We start from the raw sequence: 23,526 nt of genomic DNA on the forward strand, positions 1-23,526 counted from the left end.
TCTCAGCGCTCGTTTTGCTTGAAGGGAGATCTTTAAAACACAAGCCCTGTTCGTGCCACGCTTTTTCGAAGCGAAGCCGCTAAAAGGCCCTGCCCGCTTCCACTTAACGTCCTTCAGGCTCCCGGGAAGTTTTTGGGGGGGGCTTTTTTAGGGACCGGCTTCCAGAAATAACAGCGAACGTGCCACCGCTCTGCCCCAGAGACTCGGCTGAACCATCTCTGCGTCCACGGGATGTGGGTTTGGGAAGGGGATGGGATGGGGAGGGCACCCCACGCCTCTGGCCTCTCCCCGTTGATGGGAGATTTGGGGTTCAGCGCTGGGACTGTGGGCTTCGGGGTGGGGGGCAGTGAGCTAGCGGGTGGGTGCAGAGGCACGTTGGTGTCGGGGTGCGAGCGGGGAGGTGGGTGCTGGGCCACGGGTGGGTGACGGGCGCAGTCAGGGCTGGGTCTGCGTGGAGGGGGGGGTGCAGATGTGGGGGTGGGTGTCCAGATGTGAAGGTAGGTGGGTGCAGGTGTGGGGGTGTATCCAGACATACACGGTGGGTGGGTGCAGGTGTGGGTGGGAGTCCAGACATGCATGGTAGGTGGGTGCAGGTGTGGGTGGGAGTTTGGGAACACATGGTAGGTGGGTGCCCATGCGGGTGGGCGTCCAGACACGCATGGTGGGTGGGTGCTGATGTTGGTGGGAGTCTGGACATACACAGTAGGTGGGTGCAGATGCGGGTGGGTGCCCAGACACACACGGTGGGTGGGTGCAGATGCGGGTGGGAGTCTGGACACACACAGTAGGTGGGTGCCCATGCAGGTGGGTGCCCAGACACACACAGTAGGTGGGTGCAGATGTGGGTGGGTGCCCAGACAGGCACGGTAGGTGGGTGAAGATGTGGGTGGGAGTCTGGACACACACGGTGGGTGGGTGCACATGCGGGTGGGTGCCCGGACACACATGGTGGGTGGGTGTCCATGCGGGTGGGTGCCCAGACACACACGGTGGGTGGGTGCCCATGCGGGTGGGTGCCCAGACACACACGGTGGGTGGGTGCCCATGCGGGTGGGTGCCCAGACACACAGAGTGGGTGGGTGCAGATGCGGGTGGGAGTCTGGACACACACAGTAGGTGGGTGCCCATGCGGGTGGGCGTCCAGACACGCATGGTGGGTGGGTGCTGATGTTGGTGGGAGTCTGGACATACACAGTAGGTGGGTGCAGATGTGGGTGGGTGCCCAGACAGGCACGGTGGGTGGGTGCCGATGCGGGTGGGTGCCCAGACACACACGGTGGGTGGGTGCCGATGCGGGTGGGTGCCCGGACACACACGGTGGGTGGGTGCCCATGCGGGTGGGTGCCCGGACACACACGGTGGGTGGGTGCCGATGCGGGCGGGCGCCCAGCCACGCAGAAAAGGTGGGTGCAGCCGCGGCTGCGTGCGGATGGGAGGTGGCTGCCGAACCCGGTGGGGTGTCCGTGTCCCCCCCCGCCGAGCCGCGGCCACCCGTGGCGTGCGTGGGGCGGCGGCGGCGGCCCGGGGCGGGGAGCGGGGCCGGGGGCGGGGCCGGGAGCGGGGCCGGGGGCGGGGCGAGGCGGCGGGGCGGGGCGAGGCGCCTGCGCGGGGCGGTCGCGCTGGTTTTTCTCCGCGAAGTTGCGCGGGGGGCCCGGGGAAGTTTGCGGGGCGGCGGTTCACCCCCCCCCCGCCCCCCCCCCGCTCCGCACCCCCCTCCCCTGTTCCCGGACCCCCCCCCCCATCCCCGGTGCCGGTGCGGCCATGGCCTTCCGCCGGCGGGCCAAGAGCCACCCGCTCTTCAGCCAGGAGTTCCTCATCCACAACCACGCCGACATCGGCTTCTGCCTGGTGCTCAGCGTCCTCATCGCCCTCATGTTCGAGGTGAGCGTGTGCGTGGCCCTCTGCGTGGCCCGGCCCCCCCCCCCCCACACCCCACCCGCGACCGGCTCTCTCCGTGTGTGTGTGTGTGTGTGTGTGTGTCCCTCCCGTGTACACCCCCGCTGTGGACGGGGTGTCCCGGGTGCGCCCCCCCCCACCCACTCACGCACCCACCCGGGTGCCCCTCGCTTTGCTTCAAGGGGTTCCCCCCACCCACCCACCCGGCATCGTCTCTGCTCAGGGTGCTGCACCCCAGCGAAGTGACCCCATCCCTCTGGAGTGACCCCCCCATCCCTCTGGAGTGACCCCCCCCATCCCTCGAGTGACCCCATCCCTCTTGGGGAGGGGGCTCTGGGATACCCCCCCCTCCATCTAGGGGTGCAGAATGCCACCCCATTCATTCCCCATCTCCTACCAGCACAGAGGTGTCTTTCCCCCCTAAAAAAAAAATCCCAGTAGCACCCAGTAGCGCTCGGTTTTGGGGGGGGGGTGGCACATCCTTCTGTCACCCCCAGCCCGGCGTCCCCAGCTGCAGAAAGGGGGAACCCCCTTCTCCCGCAAACCCCACCGCTGCTCCTGCCCCGCGCCGCTTCCCAACCACGGAGGGGTACATCGGCCACAATCAAGCCCTCACTGATATTTCCAGTTATTGGAAAAGTTGGCGGGGGGGGGGGTGGTGGTATTTTTTTGCCTTTTTTTTTTTTATAACGTTAGCCCTTTTCCAGTTGTTTTCTCCGCAGCCCGCTGACCCCGCACCGTGGGACAAGCACCGGGAGCTCCTGGGCCTCGTGCAGACGCCAGCAGCTCCCCGGCTTTTCCCCATCCCAACCATCCCGCTCTGCCACGGGTCGTGAAAAAGCATCCCCGGCTTCTCCACCGAAAACCTTCGCCCCGGCCGGGGTGACCGGAGCCCCCCGGGAAGGCCGCTGCCCCGCCACCGCCCCAGCGCCATACGGAGCCATGCCGGGAATGCCGCGTTCCCCCTGCTCCCTCTCCTTCCCTCCCAGCTTGCTTTTTCCTCTCCTCTTTCGGGGAGGAGACAAGGGAGGGCTGGAGGCCACCGCCGCGCAGCTTCGCTCAGCTCTGGGCACCCAAACCGGAGGCACCTCGGGTGGCTGCGAGCCGTGGTCAGCAGCTCAGCCGGATCGGACACCCCCCCCCCCCCCCTTTCCACCCCCCAAAACTCCCGCCCGCTTCCCCCCGCACAAACCCTCCCCTTCAGCGCAGTGCCACGTTTCAAAGCAAATCCGGACGGGAAAGGGGTGGCCGGGGGGCCTGGTGGAGGAGGAAAGGCTCCTTCTGTAGCAAATCGCAAGAAGAGGAAATCCATTTCCTTAATACCCTCCCGGTGGCAGCCCCCTTCTTTTTTTTCTCTGTCCACCCCCCCGCCTTTTTTTTTTTTTCTGCAAACACATTGAATGAGCGAGTCGCTTCCAGTACACAAAACCCTTTTGATGTGCTTGCGCATATATATATTTATTTAAGGGTCAGAGGGGTTTCAAAACTAACCCGAGAGGGCCAGCTGTATTCCAAAACCACATGCAAATGCTGCAAAGTTTCATAGCTGTACTTTAAAAAAAAAAAAAAAAAAAGTCACTGAGGTTGCATCCCTGTCAGGGTTTCTCCCCGCAGCTGGTTTTTTTCGGGGTGCTGGTGCCTGCGGTTGCGTGCTGGGAACCCCATCCCAGAGAGGTGGTACCCGGGCTCGCTGCTGCGAGGGCTTTTGGTTGACACGATGCTCCGAGGGCGGTTTTGGAATGCGATGTGATGAACCCCCCAGCCCCATGGAGGTGGCGGCAGGGCGGGTTTTGTGGTGTTTCTGATTTTTTTTTTTTTTTTCATGTTTTTTAATTAAATCTCCCCTGGTTGCTGAGAGGCAGCCGTTTTCTGCTGGTGCCACCGCTCTCCCGGCAGACCTCGGGGGGGGACGGTGCTCGCCGTGCCGGGGTGGCTTTCGGTGCTCTTTCTGCACTGCCGGGCTGCGTCCCTGCTTGGTAGCGTGTACCCTCGTCTTCCCCTTGGCATGGGGTTTAGAACAACTTTTTTGGTCCTTGTGGATATTTTGTTTTATTTTATTTTATTTATTCCTTCTGCTTTCTATTCACCTGGAGGAAAAATCAGGCTCTGCTCTTCCCCAGCCCTCCAAACCATCCATTCCCATTTGCACCACCTCTACAGCGAGTTTTGGTGGCAGCTCAGGTATTTCTACCTTTCGACACCTTTTCAGCACCTCCTCTGCGATGGTGGGGAGGACATGTCCCCATCCCTTCTCCTCCTCCTCCTCCTCCTCCCTGCCCTGCTTCCCAGCTTCCCACCCCACCGCCGGGCTCCCATCTTCCCTGATGCCGATGGCCACGGCTGAGCCCGAGCGGAAAGGGCCGAATCCTGCTCACAATAGGCCGTTTCCTGCAGGGGAGGTTTCTTTGCGGAGGATTTTTAACCTTTTCCCAGGCGGTCCCCGGGAATTGAGTGCTTGCTCGCTTTGGCACCCTGCTCGCGGTGATGCTCGAGGGCTGCCACGGGTCTCCCCGTCCCCACGCGCGGCGCGAGGTAAGCCTTGAGCATCCTTCTGGGCGCGCAACTTCTTCCCTATCCGAACGGATCAACGGGCTCCGCCAGCCCGGTAATTTCTCCGCGGCAGGGAGAAGGTACCACGCGCGATGGAAATACCGTTTGCATCTCACTTGATGCCAGGCTTTGCTACCGGCTGCGTCGCTAATGCCATCCTGGCTCCAGAGAGGGGATTTGAGGGCACAGAGTGTGGCACGAGGCTGCTGGTCCGTGTTACGGGTGCGTTGGACTTGATTATTCGAGTGTTGTGCGCATTTTAGATGATCGTGGTATTGCTTAGGGAGGGAAGCCCAGGGCTTAGAGGAGGCCCCCCCAAAAGGAGGCATCCTGAGCTGGGCACTGTGGGGATTTCTGTCTTTCTGGCCAGCCCTAAGCCTTCAGAGTGTGAAAAACACCCGCTGCACATCTGTGTGGTGCCAGGGAGGGATTTTGCTGCGTGTGCGTGGCCGCTCCATCCACAAGCGGGCTGGAGCCTGGAAAGAAAAATCTCCCCTTTTTTTTTTTTTGGTCAAAAACCATTTTAAGTGACTGCGTATAGAAATGCGAAACAGGTGCTCTCCATCCTTGTGCAGAAATCGCTTTGCATATCTTTTTCCACCCTGCTTTGCAGAAAAATGAAGCCGAGGCCACGCTGGGTTTAACCTGCCTGGCGACCTGTGTCCCGTCTGGGATGGCTCCTGTGTGCGGTGTCGGATCGATCAGCCTCCCTGTGGGTTGAGTTTGGGGGACACCTCGCTGGTTTTGGGGGGGTTCTGTATTAGATGGGGGCTGCTGTCTTAATCTCTGTAAGATGGGGAAACTGAGGCTCAGTCTTATTTCTCCTTTATGCCCAGAACTGGCTGCCACAAGCTCACGGGCAAAGCAGGGAACGGCTCCTGATGCTTATGCATCCTGTGACAGTAATAAAGTTATAAAACTTTATATTGTAAGAGATGCTGTGCCCTTGTTGGGCTTTCCTCTGTGCGCGGAGCCGTGGCAGTGAGTCACGGTCTCCCAAACACTGGGTTGTGACACTGTCAAACGAAGGCGGCTGACGAATGAGCTGCTATTTCTAGGCTTCCTGCTAAATATACTTTCCCCTCCCCGGTCCCCTCCGTAGTACTCTGCAAAAATTAAGGCCTTCCCATCGTTAACGAGGGAAAACAAACCGTGTTTCTGCCTCCCCTGGTCTTTGCCAGATGTGGGAACTGAGGCACGCGGGCGGCTTGGGGGCTGAAGAGTTGGAGGAAGGGGGTGGGGGGAAACAGAATTGGAGCCTGCTTTTAAAAAAGGAATAAACAGGAGGGAGCGTGAGGCGGTGATAATCGTGTCGTGCTGGGGGACGAGCGTGTCTGTGGGAGCAGAGGGGCTGCGCCGCCCTCGGGGAGGGTTTTTTGTCGAAGCTGGCTGTTTACTTTTAAAGGCTTTGGTCCAAAGTTTGGTCTTTAGTTTACATATAGAGCCTGTGTCAATCCGTACCGTGGATCAACAAGTTTTTCTTTCAATAAACACTCCAGCTGGTGGGGAGGGGGGAAAACAACCTAAGTTGTGAGAAAAGCCTTCAGACAGCATTTTATCTTTAATTAGTTTGAGTTGTTTTTCAAGCCCTGGAAATATTTTCCCGGCTCAGACTGCAGAAACTCCCCCAGCCTCCCCTGCCAGAGGTTTGGAGCCGTTTCCTTCCTCCGAAGCTGTTTGAACCCGAGCAGAACTGTGGGGATGGCTGTGTGCCTGGGGGCTCCCGGCTGGGCTGAAGACAGCACGGACTCTGCAAATCCTGCTGGGCTGAGGCTTTCGGGAAGGGAACTGGGTTTCATAGAGTGACCCGGTACCTCTCTGCGAAGGATGCTTAAAAATTATCCCTCGCTTCTGAAAATATTAGGGTTTGAGACTCGCAGCAGGTAGATTTTGGGAGAGGTGCTAAGCTGCCTGGGTGCGTGTGCTTAGATGCCTTTGTTAAAAGCCGCTTGCGTGCCTGCAAAAGCGGAATTGGAATTTTGGTTTGGACTCTTACAGCGTTTTGTGGCAGGGAAAAAAACAGCATCTTCTAAAAAGGGTGGGGGGAGCTTTGCTGCTTTGTATTAGGAAGCAAACTCCAGGCCAGCGGGGGTGTGAATTTTCCTGATTACCGCATTATCAAGGAGTAGAGGCATAGTGGTGGATAGTAGATGCATAGTAAATGCACGGTAGTGCTGGGATCGTTTGGCTTTATCCAGTGCCCTGCCATCGAGGACTGCGAGGTGGATGCGCTGATTTGATTTCCAGCTGCATTTCTCCATGAGAAACAGCCTGTCCAGGTTTCAGCCCGAGCCCTGTCCTGGCTGCTCTGGGCATGGCAGGAAACTGTAGTCTTGATGAACACGTTGAGTTTTGCCTCTTCACAATCCGGCTGCCCTTTGGTCCTCGGGTTAGCGTCTGTCATTAACCACCAGAAACCCACTTGCTGCTGAAGATGCTGTTCCCTCTGCTTGGCTGTAGAGAGCCCCTGGGACAACTGCTTCCCAAATTTAGCTGGTTCAGGCACATCCCTCATGCAAGGCAGGATGAGGCTGGGCTGAGGAGCATCTCCTTCACCCCTTGGGCAGTGGTGAGTTGCACAGAGGTGCCGTTAATGCAGGGCAAGGAACGAATGAGGAATATACAGCCTTTCCTATACGGTCCCCACTCAGCTCGTCCTGCGCAGACAAATCCCTCTCCCACCGTATAAAAATCCCTTCCCGAGTCACGGTGATGCTCTGCAGGATTTGGACTTCTGGCTGCCTTGAGAAAAGGCTGGAGATAAGAGGGGAAAACCAAAGCAGCAGGTTGAGGAGGTGGCCCCACAGCATAACCAAAAAAATACAATAATACCTGGAGAGGCCCGATTCTGCCCCCGCCCGCAGCAGTTTTGCGGCAGCTCCAGCTCTGCTCGCTGCCCCGCAAGGCAGGAGCGTGCCTGGCGCTTCCTCTCCCATACCAGCCTCTTGTTTCAGAGCAAACAGACGGCGAGCGTCTTGTGCCTCTGAATAATCCTCACGTTGCTCTTCCCGTTACAAACTTCTCCTTTCTCTGGCCGCCTGCAAAATGCTCTAAAGTTTCGCCATCCCTGGTGCTCGTCGCTCCTTCCCGAGCCAAGGAAGCCTGGTTTCTGCCTTGCAGGGGAGCTGGAGGTGGCTTTGCTGGAGGTCATCGTTCAAATGTTCCCTGTTTTCCAGGAGGCTTAAGCTGCTCCTCGGTGTTTCTGTCTCTATATGCTACGCAAGGCTGTATAGCAATGGGTGCACCGTGAGTGCTCCCGGTTGACGTGGCGGAGGGGATGCTGTGGAGGTTACGGCTGTAGCGTGGGATTTTGGAGCCTGATGTTCGCTTGATGGAGCTCAGCTAGGACCTCGGTCGAGTCGCCTATCCCTCCGTGCCCTCTGGCAAGGCGTGCATTGTCAGCAATGGCAAAAAGACGCGTGTCCTTCTGTGGACGTGCAGGGTGTCCTCCACCTTCAAGGATGGAGTGGTGTCACCAGTGTCCTGCTCAAGGTGGTTTGTCCCCTGTGTTTCATGCTCCGTCGGCCTCGGCCGCTGTAAACGACTCTTTTCCTATCTGAAACGAGATGTCTTTGTGGTGGTGGCAGGGAGGTGGAGGTGACCCAGCCAAGGGTGTGGGGCATGATCAGGACCCCGGTGGCCTGGTGGGTGGTGGGTCTTGGAGAACAGAGCTAAGCCGGACGATAAGTGCGTTGTTCTGGGTTTCTTGTGCGATTGCAGCGAGGAAAGCGTGGAGGTGCAAGCGCTCACAAAATGAGATTGCAAGCAGTCTTTTGAGCCCTTGGAAAGGCCAAGGACCAATCTCTGAAAATTCTGCCTCAGCCGTTAAAATCCTGCTGGTGCCTGCAGGAGAGCATGTGTGGGGACTGCGCCAGGGCGAAGGGTGAAATCCTGCAGACGTTCAGATGTTTCCGTGGTCAGCGTGAATACTTGCCGACCAGTTGCAGGAGAAGGGAACACCTTTGGTGCCCAAGAGGAGACTTTTCCTCCATGTCAAGTCTGTGAGATGCCCAGAGGTGGATAGGGAGGTTGGACACCCAAAAGTTCAGATTTGGCCCCCGAAGCTGCTGCTGTGGCCCTTGGTGAGTGACTGCAGGTGTGTGCCTGGGCTTCCCATCCATCAGGTGGAGGAGGGAGGCAGTTCTTCTCGGGAAATTGGTCTGTCAGGAGTTTTCCTACATCCAGGAGGTTGGATTTATCTTAGGCTGTGAAACATTTTACACAGGCTTTAGAAAACAACCCGCTACATCTCTGTAATGAAAGGTGGAGGGGTGAAGAGTTGCAGAGGTTGCCCCTGAAGCTGCTGGTAGTCCTCCGGCCCACGGGAAGCAAAGGCAGGGGTAGAGATGGGACAAAGCATTGATTGATCCTCAAGTATCTATAGAGGAAACCTTCCTACCAGGCCTTCCAGAAGAGATCAGGAGGGTCCTCGCAAACAGTGTCGGGGCTGAGCACCGTGCAGGCATCGCTCCCCACCCTGGAGATGGCCCGGGGTCATTTTCTCAGACCCACAAGTCTGGCTTGTGGCCCCTCCAGCAGGTTAGGAGACTTCCTGTGGAGATGATGTCTTGTTTCCAGCTGTTCACACCTCTGGATGTCAGCCAGGTACTTGGGTAAGACGTAAAACCTACAGTGCCTGCTGCCATCAGCACATCCATGACACGGCCGCCCATCCCTGCAGCATCACGGCCACCGCTGGCTTCGTGTATTTGTTTCATGCCCTGCGCCAGCTTGTGATGAGGTTTGGATGTAAAGTCCGGGTCCTGGTTGTGCTGTACTGCTCTGGGATGAAGCAACTTAGCTTTCCTAGCCAGCAAGGTTTGCAAGAGCCAGAATTGTCTGCTTAAGCCTGCTTGAGGCCAGGCGATGCACTTTTTCCATTACCACCCCAAACTCTGCCCGTGGTCTCCATCTCCCTTGGCAGAGTGCTTCTAGCAGCTACTCCTCCACAAGCAGAGCCCAACATACAGGATTTCTTTTTTTAAGTGGGAAAAGAAAACCAAAACCAAAAAACAAATCCCCAAACCTCAGGAAAACGTGCCGTGGAGTTTGCTGTCCTCCAGCCGGGGCTGCAAGAAGATGGGTAGCCCTGCTTGTGCCGGCAGAGCGGAGCCGCTGGCCGGTTGCTCAATGCTCAGGGGGGGCAGGATGGGAACACTTGGCAAAGCCCCTGTGTCCCCCCCGCAGCTATGTCCCGCAAGACGTGAAGCAATATTTCCAGCCGGGTTTTTAATAGCCTGCAGCTCCAAAACAGTTGCAGCTACATCTGTGCAAAACGCAGCTCATCTCCATCGGTGTTTGACGGGCACGGGAGGTTTTTTGGCTGGTTGCATATGAGGTTGGGCGCTTGCGAAGCGTTGGAGGGGTGGCTGAGGAGCCATCAGAAAGGTAAAAATCTCTGGTGACCTGCTGCCGGTGTGGGGTTGGATGGGCTGAAGGCATGTTTGGCGTCGGACATCAGTGCACTGGAATTTGCTGTGGCTCCGGCTCAAGGGTGCGTTGGTCTCGGAGATGCTGCTTTGGGGTATCCTGCAGATGCACTGGGATGGGATGCTCTGCTCTGTCCCCACAAAGCCTCCTGCTTCACTGCTCGGAGGATCGTTCCCTTGAACTAAAAGCAATAAATTAAGAGCGAGCAGCCCAGCCCTGGTTTGCAGGGGGCCTGATGTCTCATCCCAGGCTTTTTTTTTTTTTTTTTTCCCCCCCTTTTTGGGCCAGGCTGTGATGCCGGACATGTGGCTGGGATCTTGCGCGTGGCCAGTACAAGGTTCAGCTCTTTTGCCAGAGCTGCTTTTCCCCTGCTCTGTGAGATCCTCACGAGCACCTGCACGGTCTCTAAAGGGGTCCGGCCTCACCATTCCTATGGCTGCTGTTATTAGAGGAGTCTCCACAAAGATGCGGGGGCTAAATCAATGTGTAGCCCGTGGGGCTTGAGCTTGCTCGGGTGCTGCCATCCCTGCCTGGGCTGGGCTCCTGGTGTGGCTGTCCAGAGTGGATGGGAATGAGGGATGGGTTTTAATTAATGCAAATGACCTGCTGGGTTGGGCTCTCGGTGTCCCTGAGCAGCAGGTCACACGTGATGATGGTCCACGCTACTGGAGGGATGCTTATCCTGAGGGGGAGAGGGGAGCTTCCCCTGCCAGGCTGGCTGGTGGCTTTTACAGCGGCATTGCTTTTTCAGGTTTCTTCCTCTCTTATACATCCCTTTCTCCTTCCCAAATCGCAAGTCCCTGTTGGCAAACCTCTTCCCTAGCAATCTCCTTGCTGAAGGGCATTTCTGTGAGCGAGGCTGATGCCTGCACATCTGCCTGGACGATTTTCCTTTCCCAGCACGGTAGGAAAGGGGAGTAAATGGTGGCAGAAGAATGGATTCAACAGCTGATCTGCTCTTTTTTTCTCCTCTGTGTGTCTTTGATAGGTTACAGCCAAGACTGCCTTCCTGTTTATCTTACCTCAGTATAATGTTAGTGTGCCTACAGCAGGTAAGAGATGCTTCTGCTGCGGATACCCCAAGGGGAGGGTCGAGTCGTGGTCTGCCCCAAACCCTCGCTGCCAGCTGGCCTGGGCTTACCCTCTACTGATGCACACTGCTCAGGCCCTTGTCTGGTAGTAAAGGAGATTTAAAAAATAAGATATGTGGGGGAAAAGCAAAGTTTGAGTGGCTCGGAGCATGCTGATCGTGTCTGCCAGCCCTCGTGCTGCCGTGGTTGGGAAGAAATGCTTTCCAGGGGGTTTTAGGGCTTCCTCTCTACCCTGTTTCTGCCGTGGTCAGACTGCTCCGTGTGCTCTGCAGGGTGCGGATGCTCCTCCAAGTCTGGTCAGGCAAGATCAAATTGCCTGATCGCATGCCCAGAGTAACTCTGTGCCCTGCCGAGGAGCAGGAGGGATTTAGCTCTTTGCTAAGCAGCAGGAGCTGTGCAGATAATTCCCGCCTTGCTTTATTTATTGAAGATGGCACGAGGTGAGGGTGTGGAGAAGCACGTGGTGCACAGCATCCCTGCTTCAGGCAGCTTATGGTCCTGATGCACATGGAGAGTAATTCAAGGAGGCTCTGAGCTGGGGCATGTCTGAGCCTGATGGACCAGAGGATGTGCCCCAGCTCCCAGCCAGGAGGCAGCTGGAGGCTCGGTCCCTGCTTATATTTTGGCTGCTAGTAGCTACCTTCCTAGGCGAGAGCCCCTCTGGGGCTGGCAGCAATCTGGGCACCGGCGTGGGGGGCAGCAGGAGGTGGTTTGGGTAAAGCCCTGGGCTCAGCATGAGCCAAACGCCCAGGGCACAGAGCCTGGCTTGGTGGCAGAAAAACTGCAGTTAATTAGAAGTGTTTAAGTAATCACCCAAGGGAAGAGCGGGGTTGCTGGGATTACTGAAACTAGGATGAGGCAGACATGTGGAAGATAAAAGGTCTGCCCTTAAAATCTTAGAACGTTATAGTTGAAGAAATCATCCAGCTTCCAGGTTAAACTGTGGCCCACACTTCCCTATGGCACAGCCCAGACAACTTTCGCTGCTGTTGCATGAAGTGATTTATTCTCTCCTGATACCAAAAATCTCGCAGTGGGGGGCACATAACCATCTCACCAGGACCAGGCGTTGGGGTATCAATATAGGGCATGAGCTAGCTGATGCCATGGAGAGAGAGACCTTGGTGCAGCCAGCTTGCTCAGAGGAAGGGTTATCGCTCACCTGAATTATTCCAAGGCTGTTTCGCATCCCTCACAACAAGGATGCTGTTGCCCGTTGGTCGGCAGATCTCGCTCTCATCTCCCATGCTCAGCACACGTACGGCTCCTGCTAGAGCAGCTTCTGAAATGCCCTGGAGAGAGGAGAGGAGGCAGAGCAGTCGCACATGTGCATAATGTTATTTTCTTTAGTCTTGCAGTTCTTTATCTGGGGTTATGGGCTTTGTGGTACAGGCAACTTTTTTACCTTTGAGTTTGCACAGCACCCAGCTGGTGGGCTCCTAAGGACCAGGGGGTTTTTTTCACATCTTTATGCCAGGTGTTTTCATAAATCTTATTCATTATTTCATAAATCTTAGAAATCTGGACTGAAGCTTTATTTGAGGGTGAACGGGGCTGGTGACAGACAAGTCACTTCCCAGCACTGATATTAGGAGAGGATAGACAGGATTAGGGTTAGGGAGAGCAGCAGCTGGGGTTGGGCTGAGCTTCACATCGCGATGCTTTCTGCAGCGTGCCACGAGGATAGCAGCTTTCCCCTGACTCTGCTTCTTGCCCATAAGCTGCAGGGCTGCAAATAGTTGCCTAAATGCAGACGTCTGGGGTATTTTGGGCGCTGCTGGGTCTCCTGTTGCTCCAGAAGAGCAGGGCCTCCCGTGGGTCCTATTTCTCATACGCCAGCCCCGTGCTGCTGTCTCAGATCTTGTAATAGCACAAGGCATCTGCGTTTAGGCAGCTGAATCCTGCTTCAGCAGCTTTCAGGGGTGAGTGGGAGAGACTGGGTGTTGGATGATAACCGAGGGGGTGGAAATCCCATCCCGAGCCCTAATGGTCTCGGTGGGGTGTCCTGGAGGGCGAGAGCAAGCTCTGCCTGTCCATCACCTGCTTCAGTGCTGCCTCTGTGTCTTCGTCCCTCCAGGCTGATAAATTCCTGTCTCCACAGCTGGGCTGTCCCCAGCCCCTCACCTCTGGCAGGAGAAGTTTGAAGGGTCCTGTCACCTCCCTTGAGGTGTGTAATTACTAGAGGAGAAACCATCCACCCTCTGCCAATGAACTGACTCAGGCTAGAGCCCTTTTTTCCAGCCCTGCAGCCGCTGGCACAGTCGTGAACTCTCTCTGCCTCCACCTCCCTGGTGGCCCCATCCAAGCCGCGTGTTGGAAATAGCCCCCCCCACCACTAACCCTTAAGCCCTTACCTGGAAATTAGGTCGTGGGGATTTGACCCACCATTTGGTCTCTGCAGATGGGGAGCTGGTCCAGTATCACTATGGGCTGACGGATCTGGTCACCATCCTCTTCTACATCTTCATTGCCATCATCCTGCATGCGGTGGTGCAGGAGTACGCCCTGGACGTGAGTGCCATTTGGTGTCGCAAGTTGCCAAAATATCTCAAGTACTATGGGGGGGACGTGGTCCTGCTGCAGTTAAATGCTATTCTGGGGGTGGTCTGGGGGTTGAGGTGGTGATGAGGAAGGCTTCGTCTCTGGGGCTGCTTGAGATGGGGAGGAGGAGGGAGGGTTGTTCACCTGGTGGCTCATGTTTTCTTCTTCCTCTTCTCTCCCTCTGCTCCTTCGCAGAAAATCAACAGGCGTCTCCATCTCTCCAAGGTCAAACACAGCAAGTTCAATGAATCAGGACAGCTGGTTGCCTTCCACCTCACCTCCGTGATTTGGTGCTTATACGTCGTGGTGACGGTAAGGCACGGGGCTAGCTGGGCTTTGGGTTCCCTGGGTGGGATTTGCGGTTTCTGGAGCGCAAAACCCTGATGGCAACAGGGAGTCCCCAGCCAGCCCCTGGGCCAGCATGGGCACATTTCGGCAAGTTTAGTTTTTAAGGGTGGTGGGTCTTTCCAACCACTGAGTGAGGGCACTTTGGGGAGATCCTTCTCCTGCTTCATGCAAGGCAGAAGCAAATGGGCTGTGATATCTTTTTGGAGCTGGATCCCAGAAATCCTGCCTGGCCCCATCACCTCCATCTGCTGCTCCAGGACCTCCTGTCTTTCTCAGCCTTTTATTTTTCTCCTTATTTGTGTTTGGTGCCTTGGGGTTTTTGGATGCCCCTTGCAGGGTCATGGGGCTAATGGGCAGATGTTTGTGATCCCTCTCTTTTTGGTCCTTCTCTTGGCAAGCTGGCAGTGAAGGGGATTGCTGAGAGCAGGGAAACAGCACCACGCCTTGGGTTTCATTGGGGATGTTTCAACCCAAAACTGCTGGGGGAAAAATTTGGAGTGAAAACGTTTCATTTTGGGGAGGAAGGGGGAGGGAAGAACAGGCATCATTGGAGAGATCTGACTATTTTGGCAGCATGAAGTGTTGACAATGCTTGGCTACTGGTGGCCATTGGGGTCCAGCTGTGGTCCCCGGCGGTGCTGGGGATGGATGCTTGGGGGCAGGTCCCCTTCCCACTGCTTGGGGGGGTCCTGCCAGCCCCCCTAGAGAACCGCTACCCCCTTCTAGGTCTGCATTTCTGGGATCTGCTGGCACTGCTCCTGCCTCATAGGGCTGCAGGGAGGGAGGCTTTGGCAAAACAGTCGATGCCGCTGGTTTTGGACTGCCCTTACCCAATGCTAGACCCATCCCTCGCCAGCTGCGGGGCTGTAGCCTCTTGTGCAAACCCGCATTGCCGTGATGTGCTCCCCAAATGCCCCACGTGTACAGAGCAGGTCACCCTTTGCAGCACTTGCACTTCCCCTGCCCCCCCCCCCCAACTGAAAAAAGGACTTGGGGCAGACAGGGTATGGATGACGGTGGCAGGGAGGTGGTGGGCAGGATGAATTTCCCATGCCAACATCTCTTTGCAAAGCCCAACGCAGCACCCCTGTGGCAGGAGCTGTGCAAGCGTGGAACGAGAAGGGAGCCCCATCCTGTCATCTGCCCTGCAAGCATAAGGCAAGAGGCTGTAGGCGAATGCAGGCAGGTGGAAAATTAAACTATGCAATGCATATTAAATTGTTTCTGTAGGCGTTTTCTGTTCCCCTTTATCTTCAGAATTACTTCTTTTTTGCTTAAGTGATACTCGGGTTGGAAACGCTGGTGGGGACGAAGCCCCCCCCCAGGCCACACACACCAGTAGCCGTGCTACCAGCACCTCACCCCCACGCCTCCAGAGCATCCCTCTTGCAGTGCCCAAAGCATCCTAGCCTGAACTTGGGGCTCTCTGCGCAACCGAGCGAGCAGCCTTCAACCCCCGAACACGGGGGCCTCATGAAACTTGAGTGGGGTGCTAGAGACCCATGAATGAGGCTGAGCTTTGGAGAGCTGAGCCCTGGCTTATGCGGGGGACACGGTTTTTACTGCAGGCTGAAAGGACTCCGGTGTCATCCCCAGTTCCCTGTTTCGCTGTAGCATTAGCCCACCCCGTCGTAACCGTGCCCTGCCTGTTTCTTCTGCTGAAGGCTTGCATCTTTTCTCTTTTTCAGGAAGGATACATATCAAACCCCCGAAGTTTGTGGGAAAACTACCCTCATGTTTATCTTCCGTAAGCACTCGCAAGGGCATTTTGTTCTTGGGCTGACCACTTCCTTCCTCTATATGGTTTTTCCTGCGGCTGGGAGTGGGGTGCTGACAGCGCAGCACCCTTTGCACACACCCTGCTGCAAGGACACTGCAGTGAGATCCCAGGGGATGGGGGATATCTCGGTTTTGGCTCTGGAGGGTTGCTTGCAGAGGGTTTCCTCTGTGATGAAAGTCCTGTGGGCTTGGTTACTCATCCTGGCTGCTTCCTGCCTGCATCACCTTGGGCAAGTCTCTTTGCTTTTCATTTTTCATAGCAGAAACAAAGTGGGGGATAATCCTCCCTTCTTGGGTTTTTGCAAGAGTGAGGTTTGCTGAGAACATGGAGACCGCAGCACAAGCATCTGGATAAACTCCAGGCATGGCTAGCTGGGCTCAACGTATAATTTCAGCCCAGAAATGATGCCTCCTAAATCCCATGGCTTCCAAGTGGTGGAGGGATTGCCCAATGCTGTGTGGCCAGATACCTTCCCCGGTGCCTGGGTCCTTGGGGTCCTGCCGTGCTCCAGGCTGGCTCACGTGGCTCATCCCTGCGTTTCAGGTTCCAGGTGAAGTTTTTCTACCTGTGCCAGCTGGCGTACTGGCTGCATGCCCTGCCGGAGCTCTACTTCCAAAAAGTTCGCAAGGTGAGAGCCAGGCGGGTGCTCCCGTGCACCCTGGGGATGCTCGAGGTGGTTTGCCCACCGGCTTTGGGGAAAGTGAGCTTTGGGAGAGGGCGGGTGAAGAGGGGCGAGAGGTTAACGCGGCTTTCTGTCCCTGCCAGGAGGAGATTCCCCGCCAGCTGCGGTGCATCGCGCTCTACCTGGTGCACATCGCCGGCGCGTACCTCCTCAAGTGAGTCGGCTGCCTCGGCGTCCCGTCCCGCGCCACGGATGGGGCTGAGCGGGTCCTTCTGCAGTGCGAGGAACCTGGGAAGCCTCAGCGGGGCGGGGGGCTTAAAGGGAATAAAAGCAAGTGTTGAAAAAGCAGATGGTATTGAAGTTGACCTTTCACAGACCCACAGAGCTGATTTTGAAGAAGTTCAGCGGTGTTATGTGAGGGCAGAGGCGGTCTCTGTTCACAGGGCGTCGTAAAGCAAATGTTAACCAGGGACCCAAAAGGCAGGCTGACGGGTGCATCTCCCCTGGGTGTGGGAAGCACCCTGGGGTGCTCTCCCAGCACGGCACAGGCAGGCAAGCTCTTGTCCTTCCTCTGAGTGTGTGCACAGAGCCGCGATGCCAGCGGTGAGGGCTTTGTGTTGGACCCGTCCCAGCTCTGCTACTGGTTTGGGCTGCTTTCATGTTTTGGGGAGAGGGATTTCGCCCATTCCAGTCCTACCCCAGTTGCTGCAGAGCGGTTCGGCTTTGGGCTGGTGCTTGCTGCAGCTCAGGGATGGCAGGGGAGATGCCGACGCTGGATATGAAGGACTGAGGTTGACCAGCCCAGTGATGCATTTTTCTTTCTCTTCCCTCCTAGCTTAACCCGCTTGGGGCTGATCCTCTTGCTGTTGCAGTACTTAGCCGAATTCTTCTTCCACATGGCCCGGCTGGTCTACTTCACGGATGAGAACAACGAGAAGCTGTAAGCAGGCGAGCTGGCCGCAGCTTCCATCCTCCGGTGCCCAGGAGAGCCGTCAGCGTGACGGGGGGCTTGCTTTTACCTTCCAGCTCAACACTGGAGGCTACTCCTGCCGACACCTCTGCTTGCCCTCCTGCAGGTTTAATGTCTGGGCTGTCGTGTTCGTGGTCACCAGGCTCTTCACCCTCACCTTGTACATCCTGGTCATCGGCTTCGGGCTGCCACGGGTGGAGAACCAGGCCCTCGACCCCGAGAGAGGGAACTTCTTCAGCTTTCTCTTCAACAATATCCTCTTCAGGTAGGAATGTCCCCTACCATATCGTCTGCCTTTTTTTTTTTTTTTTTTTATTGCATCCCTTCACATGAAGACTGAATTGTGGAAACTTCTCTCATATGTTCCTTGGTTGTGTTATCCCAGGGCGGTTTTTGCTGAGTTTGGAAACGCCAGTGGGGATCTGACCTAGGTTCCCTTTAGGGAAGGTCCTAGCGAGACAGGATGGTGTGGAAGGAGCGAGGAGGGGTTAAAGGCCACGGAGCCACAGCAGAGGGGAAAAGCCAGCAAATAAGTTGTTCCTTGAGTGAAGTATAACGGATGAGTGGAAGCAGGTACCTCGGGGAAAGGCTTGCAGGCTCTCCCTTCTGCACTCATAACCGCTATTACAGGCATGCAGTCAATGAAAATGAGTTTTCCCTTCAGCTTGGACGTGTTTTGCTGCCTGTTGGCATGGAAAGCAGGGGATGGGATGTGTTCCCTATGCCTTACAGTCCATCCGTCAAGACTGGGAGCCTTTGTCACCCATGCAGCAGCTGTACATTCAGTTCAGAAGTTGCTAGGACAGGTGCCTGGTCATTCCCAAGCTTTTTGAAGCCATGGACTGCTGGCATGCCTAAGGATTGGGGGACTTTCTTAGCTCCCTTCCAAGCACATCCACCTTTTAGTTGTACAGAGCAGCTGGGGACATCTTACCTTGAGCGTGCAGGCTGTGGTTTGGGCAGTGCTGGTTGAGATGATCCTGTTCATCCATTCCTGCCCTAGAGTCTGAAGAGTCAGCAATGCCCTGAGCACCCGAGAGCTCCGTAGTGAGGAGGGAAAGGGAAGTGGCTGCCCCGAGCTCAGGGGATGGCAGAAAGCAGAGATGGTGGCTGGAGGGACAGCGTCTGCCTCCAATGCTCGGTGCAGCCACCCGGGGGGACCTCGGCCACCAGCACCGGTGTGGGTGGAAGGCTGGGCTGGTGGTGGCCTCGCTCCCCTGTTCTCAGCCTGCCTCTTCTCCGCCCCTACCAGAATGAGTGTGCTGCTGTTGGTGTGCCTCTTCCAGGCTTCGGTGATGTGGCGCTTCATCCACTTCCAGCTGCGGCGCTGGCGGGAGTACTGGAACGAGCAGAGCAGTCGGAAGCGAGCCGCTGCCGCCGCCGGCACCAAGCAGCAAGCCAAGCCGCTCAAGAGGGACTCGGGTGAGTGCCGGGACTGGTGGCACCGTGGGAGGCATCGGTCCTGTGGTTCAGCATCCCCAATGCCGCGCTGGTGCCTCCTGCTCGGTGCTGAGTGCAGGGGGGTCCCCAGCAGGGTGATGCCACGGTGGGGGTTTTTCCCCATGTCTGCGGGCCAGCCCCAAGAGCGTTAAGGTTTCGGCCTTTGCAAAGTTGTCTCTCTCCATCCCCAGGTTACCATGAAAACGGAGTGGTGAAAGCAGAGAACGGCACCTCACCGCGAACCAAGAAGCTGAAATCGCCGTAGAAGCAAAGGCTTTGGCTCCTGGGGAGGAGGGCGAGATACCGGGACTAAGCAGCAGCCCCTCCTCCCGCTCCTCACGAGCGTCGTCTTGGAACAGCTTGGAAGCCGGTCATCTTCCCAAGGTGTCTCTCGCTCTCCTCCCTTCCTTTCTTGCTCTCTTGAACCGTTTGCAATAAAACCAAAAAGGTCCCTTTCCCTGCTCCCTTCCCCTCGTAGGAGCCTTTTCCAGCCCTCCCAGTTTTGCCTTCCTCTGTTTCATCGTAAATCAGTGTGCAATTTTTTTTCTTTTCTATTCTAGTGTTTGATTATTTTGGATTATTGTTACAAATGCATCGTAGGTGGTTCCGAACAATCCTTTTTAATTCTACAGCATGTTCCTCCCCTCTCTCCATGGTGCTTCCCTGAGCCCTGGGGTCAGGGCCACAGCAGCTTGAAGGCACCACATGTCTGTTACGGGAACAGGCTCCTGGGGGAATGCGCTGGGGCTCCGTGACCCTGAGGCTCGGGGATGCTCTCGGGCAAGAGTTGCCTCTCCTGGGGCACATCTGGCCAATGCTTGGCAAGTGCCACGGGCTGGTGGTGCTGCAAATAGAGACCAGGGTCTGAGGGAGGAACCTCAACTCTGTCTTGTCTCGTGGTGGACTTCTGGTTAAGTGGGGTTCCTCTGGGCCCTGGTTTTGAGCTAGGTTTGGAGAGCCAGGCAGCAGAGAAGGGAGAGATGTTCCTCTTCCTATAGGACCCACCTTCTAGCCTTTGCTTGCCCCAGCATTTCTGGTACAGCTGGGTCCCTCTTACCCTCTTGGCTGCAGGAGGTGAGCTGCCCCGTAGTTGTTCTGGACCTCGCAGCCCCCGAGAGCTGGGCTCGGGGCTCTGCAGCTCGCAGTGCCTTGTCGTGGGGCAGCAGCATCCTCAGGTCCACGTGAAATCTTGAGTCCTGCCCCGCTCTGAGTGCTGGCCTGGCTCCTGTCAGCCCAGGCCCTTTGCCAGCTCGCGTGTGCCTCGTGGACCTGGTGTTCTCGTGGCTCGTGACCACGTCCAGATGAGCAAACTGGCTGTTGCAAAGGGTTTCGCATCAATGGGACCGTGCCCCTCATGCTGTCGCCCTAGCTTTCCTCATCCCTACCGTACCAGTGCAGCCGTACCATCGGCAGCCACCAGCTTCGCTCTTTGTTTCCAAAGGATACAGAGCTCGTATCCACCCAAGGTGCTATCAAATGCAGGGTTTCTTCCAAAAAACCTAGCCCCTTCCTCCCTTTCTGAGCTGTGAATGAGATGACAGGGAAGGGGAAGGAAGCCGGGGCTGCAAGGAGCAGCTTGCATGTTAGGAAAAGCCTGACCTGTGACGCATAGCTGTTGGCAGATGGAGTTGTCTCAAATCTACCTCAGAGGCCATCTGTTGCTGCAGACCACTTTTCCTCTTGCTCCTGCCCGCTGCCACCCGTACGTGCTGGCAGGAGATTCGTGGGAACTCCAGATCCCACCGGCTCGGTCCCCCTGCTGCCTCTTTGCTGGGGAGCAGCATCTCCTGCCCAGGGTTTCGTGGGTCAGTGCCAGCTCGCCGAGCTTCTTTAGGGTGCCGTGCACCGGTCTAGATTCGGTAGGCGTGCAGTAGACGGGCACCTCTCACCCCACAGCTCTCCTCTGGGGCAGTTTCTGGAGCTTGGCTTTGCTGTTGGTGCCTCTCGTGCAGCAAAGCCGGCTGTAGCTTTAGTTCTGCTTCGCCGCAGCAGGAGCAGGCGAGCGGTGTGCTCTCTTGGCTGGGTGAGAAAGAGGGGGCAGAGGGTGGGGGGAAGCCGGGGTGCTCTTCAATATGCAAGCCAGGATTGAGGTCCACCTTCCTTGCGGGTGAGGGACACGTGCGGTCCTTGGCGTGGCCCTTGCTCAGCCCTTCGGGCGGCTGATCGCTGGCTCTCTCCAAGTGCAATTCGAGCTTGAGGCTGGCGCGGTCGTCTTCTGCATCGTTTGTGTTTTGGGGAAACGGGTGGCAGTTGATTTTTCTGCCCCTTTTTGAGTTGGGTTGGGGTTTTTTCCTCCTTCTGTAGGTGTCTTTTTTCCTTTCGTCCCCCTCTCCTTGTTGAGCCGCAGCTAATGCTGGGCACCGGAGGGAGAAAATGTGCAGGGACACGAGGACAGTTGATCAAATTCCACTTGTTCCTCCAGCCCCATGACCTCTGAGCATCAAATGAGAGATATTGGCAGGAGAGGGATCTCCCCTTTTTCAGGGGAACTGAGAAAGGAGACTTTGGAGCAGAGCCTTTGGTGGTATCTTGCAATTGCTCCTCATAGCCCTTGCCGGGTAGATAATACACATTTTGGCTCAAACAGAGGCAGCGACAGTACTCGCGGTGCAATGTGATCGAAGGGGGAAAAGAGCTTTATGTTAGGGAGTATGTGGAAAAGGTCTCGTGTGAGAGGTTTTTCCTTTCTGCTGCCTCTTCCCGTCCCCAGCCATCCGCTGCCACGTGCCCTCCGAGAGCGACTGCTGGCCGGCATCTCTCCGGAGCCTCAGCCGGTCCTTTCTGCAAAGCCGTTGCCTCGCAGCAGCCGAGGTGTTGACTCTGTTAACAGGTGACACATACAGTCCCCCCAAAAACTGGCTGCTGAATGATTCCTCCTCCTGCCTGCTTCGCTTCAGGCGGTTTTTCCACTTGCACAATCCTGCGTCTTCATCTAGTAGCTAATGATGCTTTGTATCCCAAGTGCCTTATGTTGCCATGTAGCCTCTCGTACGCTTGATCTGTGTGCTATATCAGTAGCTGAAAGCCCTCCCTCTTTACAACGTATGTACAACATATGCAACATTTATGTGTTTTTTGTTTTCTTTTTGATAGAGCTACCAGCAAAAGGGACAGTTTGTTTTCGAAGCGTTTCCATGTGTTCTTTTTTATTTTCTTCTTTTTTTTCTTTAAACCTATAGATGATGGGGCTTTTTTTGCCCTCCCCTATATTTAGTCCTCAGAAATCCCCATCCTTCTCCTGTTATACCCAAACGTGGCAGGATTTTTTTTTTTTTGAGCTGAGCCTTTGTTATAAGGCAATATGCGCTGTCATCCCAGAGGTTTGCAATCCACCCTCCTTTGGAGGGGCTGCCACAGGCTGCTTCTGTCTCTTGTCCTCTAGTGTGAGCATCATCCCTCGGCTGCAAGCCCACAGTAACTGCTTCTACGTCCATGTCATTTCTCAGCAGACCAAGCCTTCTCTTCAGCCCAAAGAGCTTTTTCTTTCCCAAACGGAGTATTTTCATTGCAAGCCCTTAGTGGTCAGTCTTTCGTTGACCGCTCTGCCTACAAAGATGCCGTGAGCTCACTTTCCTCGAGTGGATGCTCTTCTCATGCCCCATCTTGTCAAACCTTGTGTCTTCTGCCAGAAAGACCCAGCCCCAAACAGGAATTCTTGTCCACCACAGTGCAGAAAGTGTTAAGAGACTATGGAAAACTTCAAGTCTTTACTTCCCGTGTAACACTATTGCTTGCACCCTTCCTGTGGGCTTGAGGCTGCTTTCGTAGTCTGTGTCCATTATGCAACCTAAGAAGGTCGGGGATTGAGTAGTCTGTGATTTTTGGTGTGAAGCATACTGTTTTCCTGCCCTAGCCTACAAGAGCTGTGAAATACCAGCAGTAGTTCTCTCTTTTTGTCTTAGATAGTTGGGGAATGGGCTTGGGAAGAGAAAGGGGCAGAGGAAGAACAGATGTAGCGTTTCACATAAAATTTTTGAGTGACTTATGTTATGGGGCATTACAGTTGCATGGTTGGTTTGTTGGGTTTTTTTTTTTTGTTTTTTGTTTAGGATTCTTTCTTCTGACTCACCATATTTGGGTTAGTAGTAAAGAAGACAAGTTCCAGTTCCCCTGTAGGTCCCCTTACCCTTAAATGACCATTTTAAAATGTATTTTTGGTAGCCTTCCTGGTTGGAGGGAAGAACACCTACTCTAGGATGCCTCCCCCTTGCCTCCAAGTGACTCTTGAAGCCTGTAGCTACCCTGCCCTTGCTGCAGCGCGTGGGGTTTTACAGCAGCCTCTGTCTCTTGCCTTAGATGAAGTCTTGGTAGATGGACCCCGACTTGCATCAACAGTAGGTGGAGTTTATGGGGTTTGATTTACAGCCTTCTGGTAAACTTCGTGAGTGTAATAGATAGTTTGACAGGCTTTATACTCAAACTGTGAAGTTTGTTACTTTGCCTTGGGGCTGTGGGGGGGGGGTTGCTGGCAGCGGGGAAGGGTGGCTGTTGTAAAAGCCAGGCAGAGGCACGTAGTTTTTCTTCGAGTATGCTGAGCTCGATGGACCAAACCAGCAAAGGAACTTGAGGAAAATTTCTGTTCTTCCATATTTATGCTTTAGTGCAAATTTCCTAATTTTGGAGGGGGTGGGGGAAAGTAACAGTCTCTGATATTTTATCCCGTTTGTTTCATTCTTCCTGTCAACTTAAGTTTTTGTACGGATTTTGTTTGTTGTTGTTTGTTGTTAAATGACTTTTGTGGTAAACTCAACAAAAGTATTTTTCTGAAATAAATAAATAAAAGGCATAGATTCTTCCACTGCTGCTGTCCGCTGTTGCTTTATCACTCTGCTAAGCTGTTTGCATTTCCAAAGCAAGC

At 55.6% G+C, this 23,526-nt stretch overlaps 1 protein-coding gene across 2 annotated transcripts; it reads left to right on the plus strand.

The window, feature by feature from the left end:
* The first annotated feature begins 1,737 nt into the window (after positions 1 to 1,737).
* Positions 1,738 to 23,466, plus strand: TRAM2 (translocation associated membrane protein 2). Of its 2 annotated transcripts, none has more exons than XM_075048948.1 (11): positions 1,738 to 1,881; positions 10,865 to 10,928; positions 13,369 to 13,478; positions 13,704 to 13,820; positions 15,545 to 15,603; positions 16,180 to 16,264; positions 16,402 to 16,472; positions 17,094 to 17,198; positions 17,335 to 17,493; positions 18,481 to 18,650; positions 18,860 to 23,466. In XM_075048948.1, exons 1-11 carry the CDS (start codon positions 1,762 to 1,764, stop codon positions 18,931 to 18,933), a joined length of 1,134 nt encoding a protein of 377 aa, XP_074905049.1. In that variant the 5' UTR covers positions 1,738 to 1,761; the 3' UTR covers positions 18,934 to 23,466. The 2 variants fall into 2 exon arrangements, with proteins under 2 accessions (XP_074905049.1, XP_074905050.1); XM_075048949.1 differs by having other exon boundaries at positions 13,734 to 13,820.
* Positions 23,467 to 23,526: the final 60 nt, after the last annotated feature.

Source organism: Buteo buteo, chromosome 17, assembly GCF_964188355.1.
Source record: "Buteo buteo chromosome 17, bButBut1.hap1.1, whole genome shotgun sequence".
Lineage (NCBI taxonomy): Eukaryota > Metazoa > Chordata > Aves > Accipitriformes > Accipitridae > Buteo > Buteo buteo.

Coding starts and splice junctions, on each gene's coding strand:
- TRAM2 (XM_075048948.1), top strand. CDS start 1,762: ATGGCCTTCCGCCGGCGGGCCAAGAGCCACCCGCTCTTCAGCCAGGAG. Junction 13,479..13,703: donor TGCAGGAGTACGCCCTGGAC/GTGAGTGCCATT, acceptor GCTCCTTCGCAG/AAAATCAACAGGCGTCTCCA. Junction 16,265..16,401: donor ACTTCCAAAAAGTTCGCAAG/GTGAGAGCCAGG, acceptor TGTCCCTGCCAG/GAGGAGATTCCCCGCCAGCT.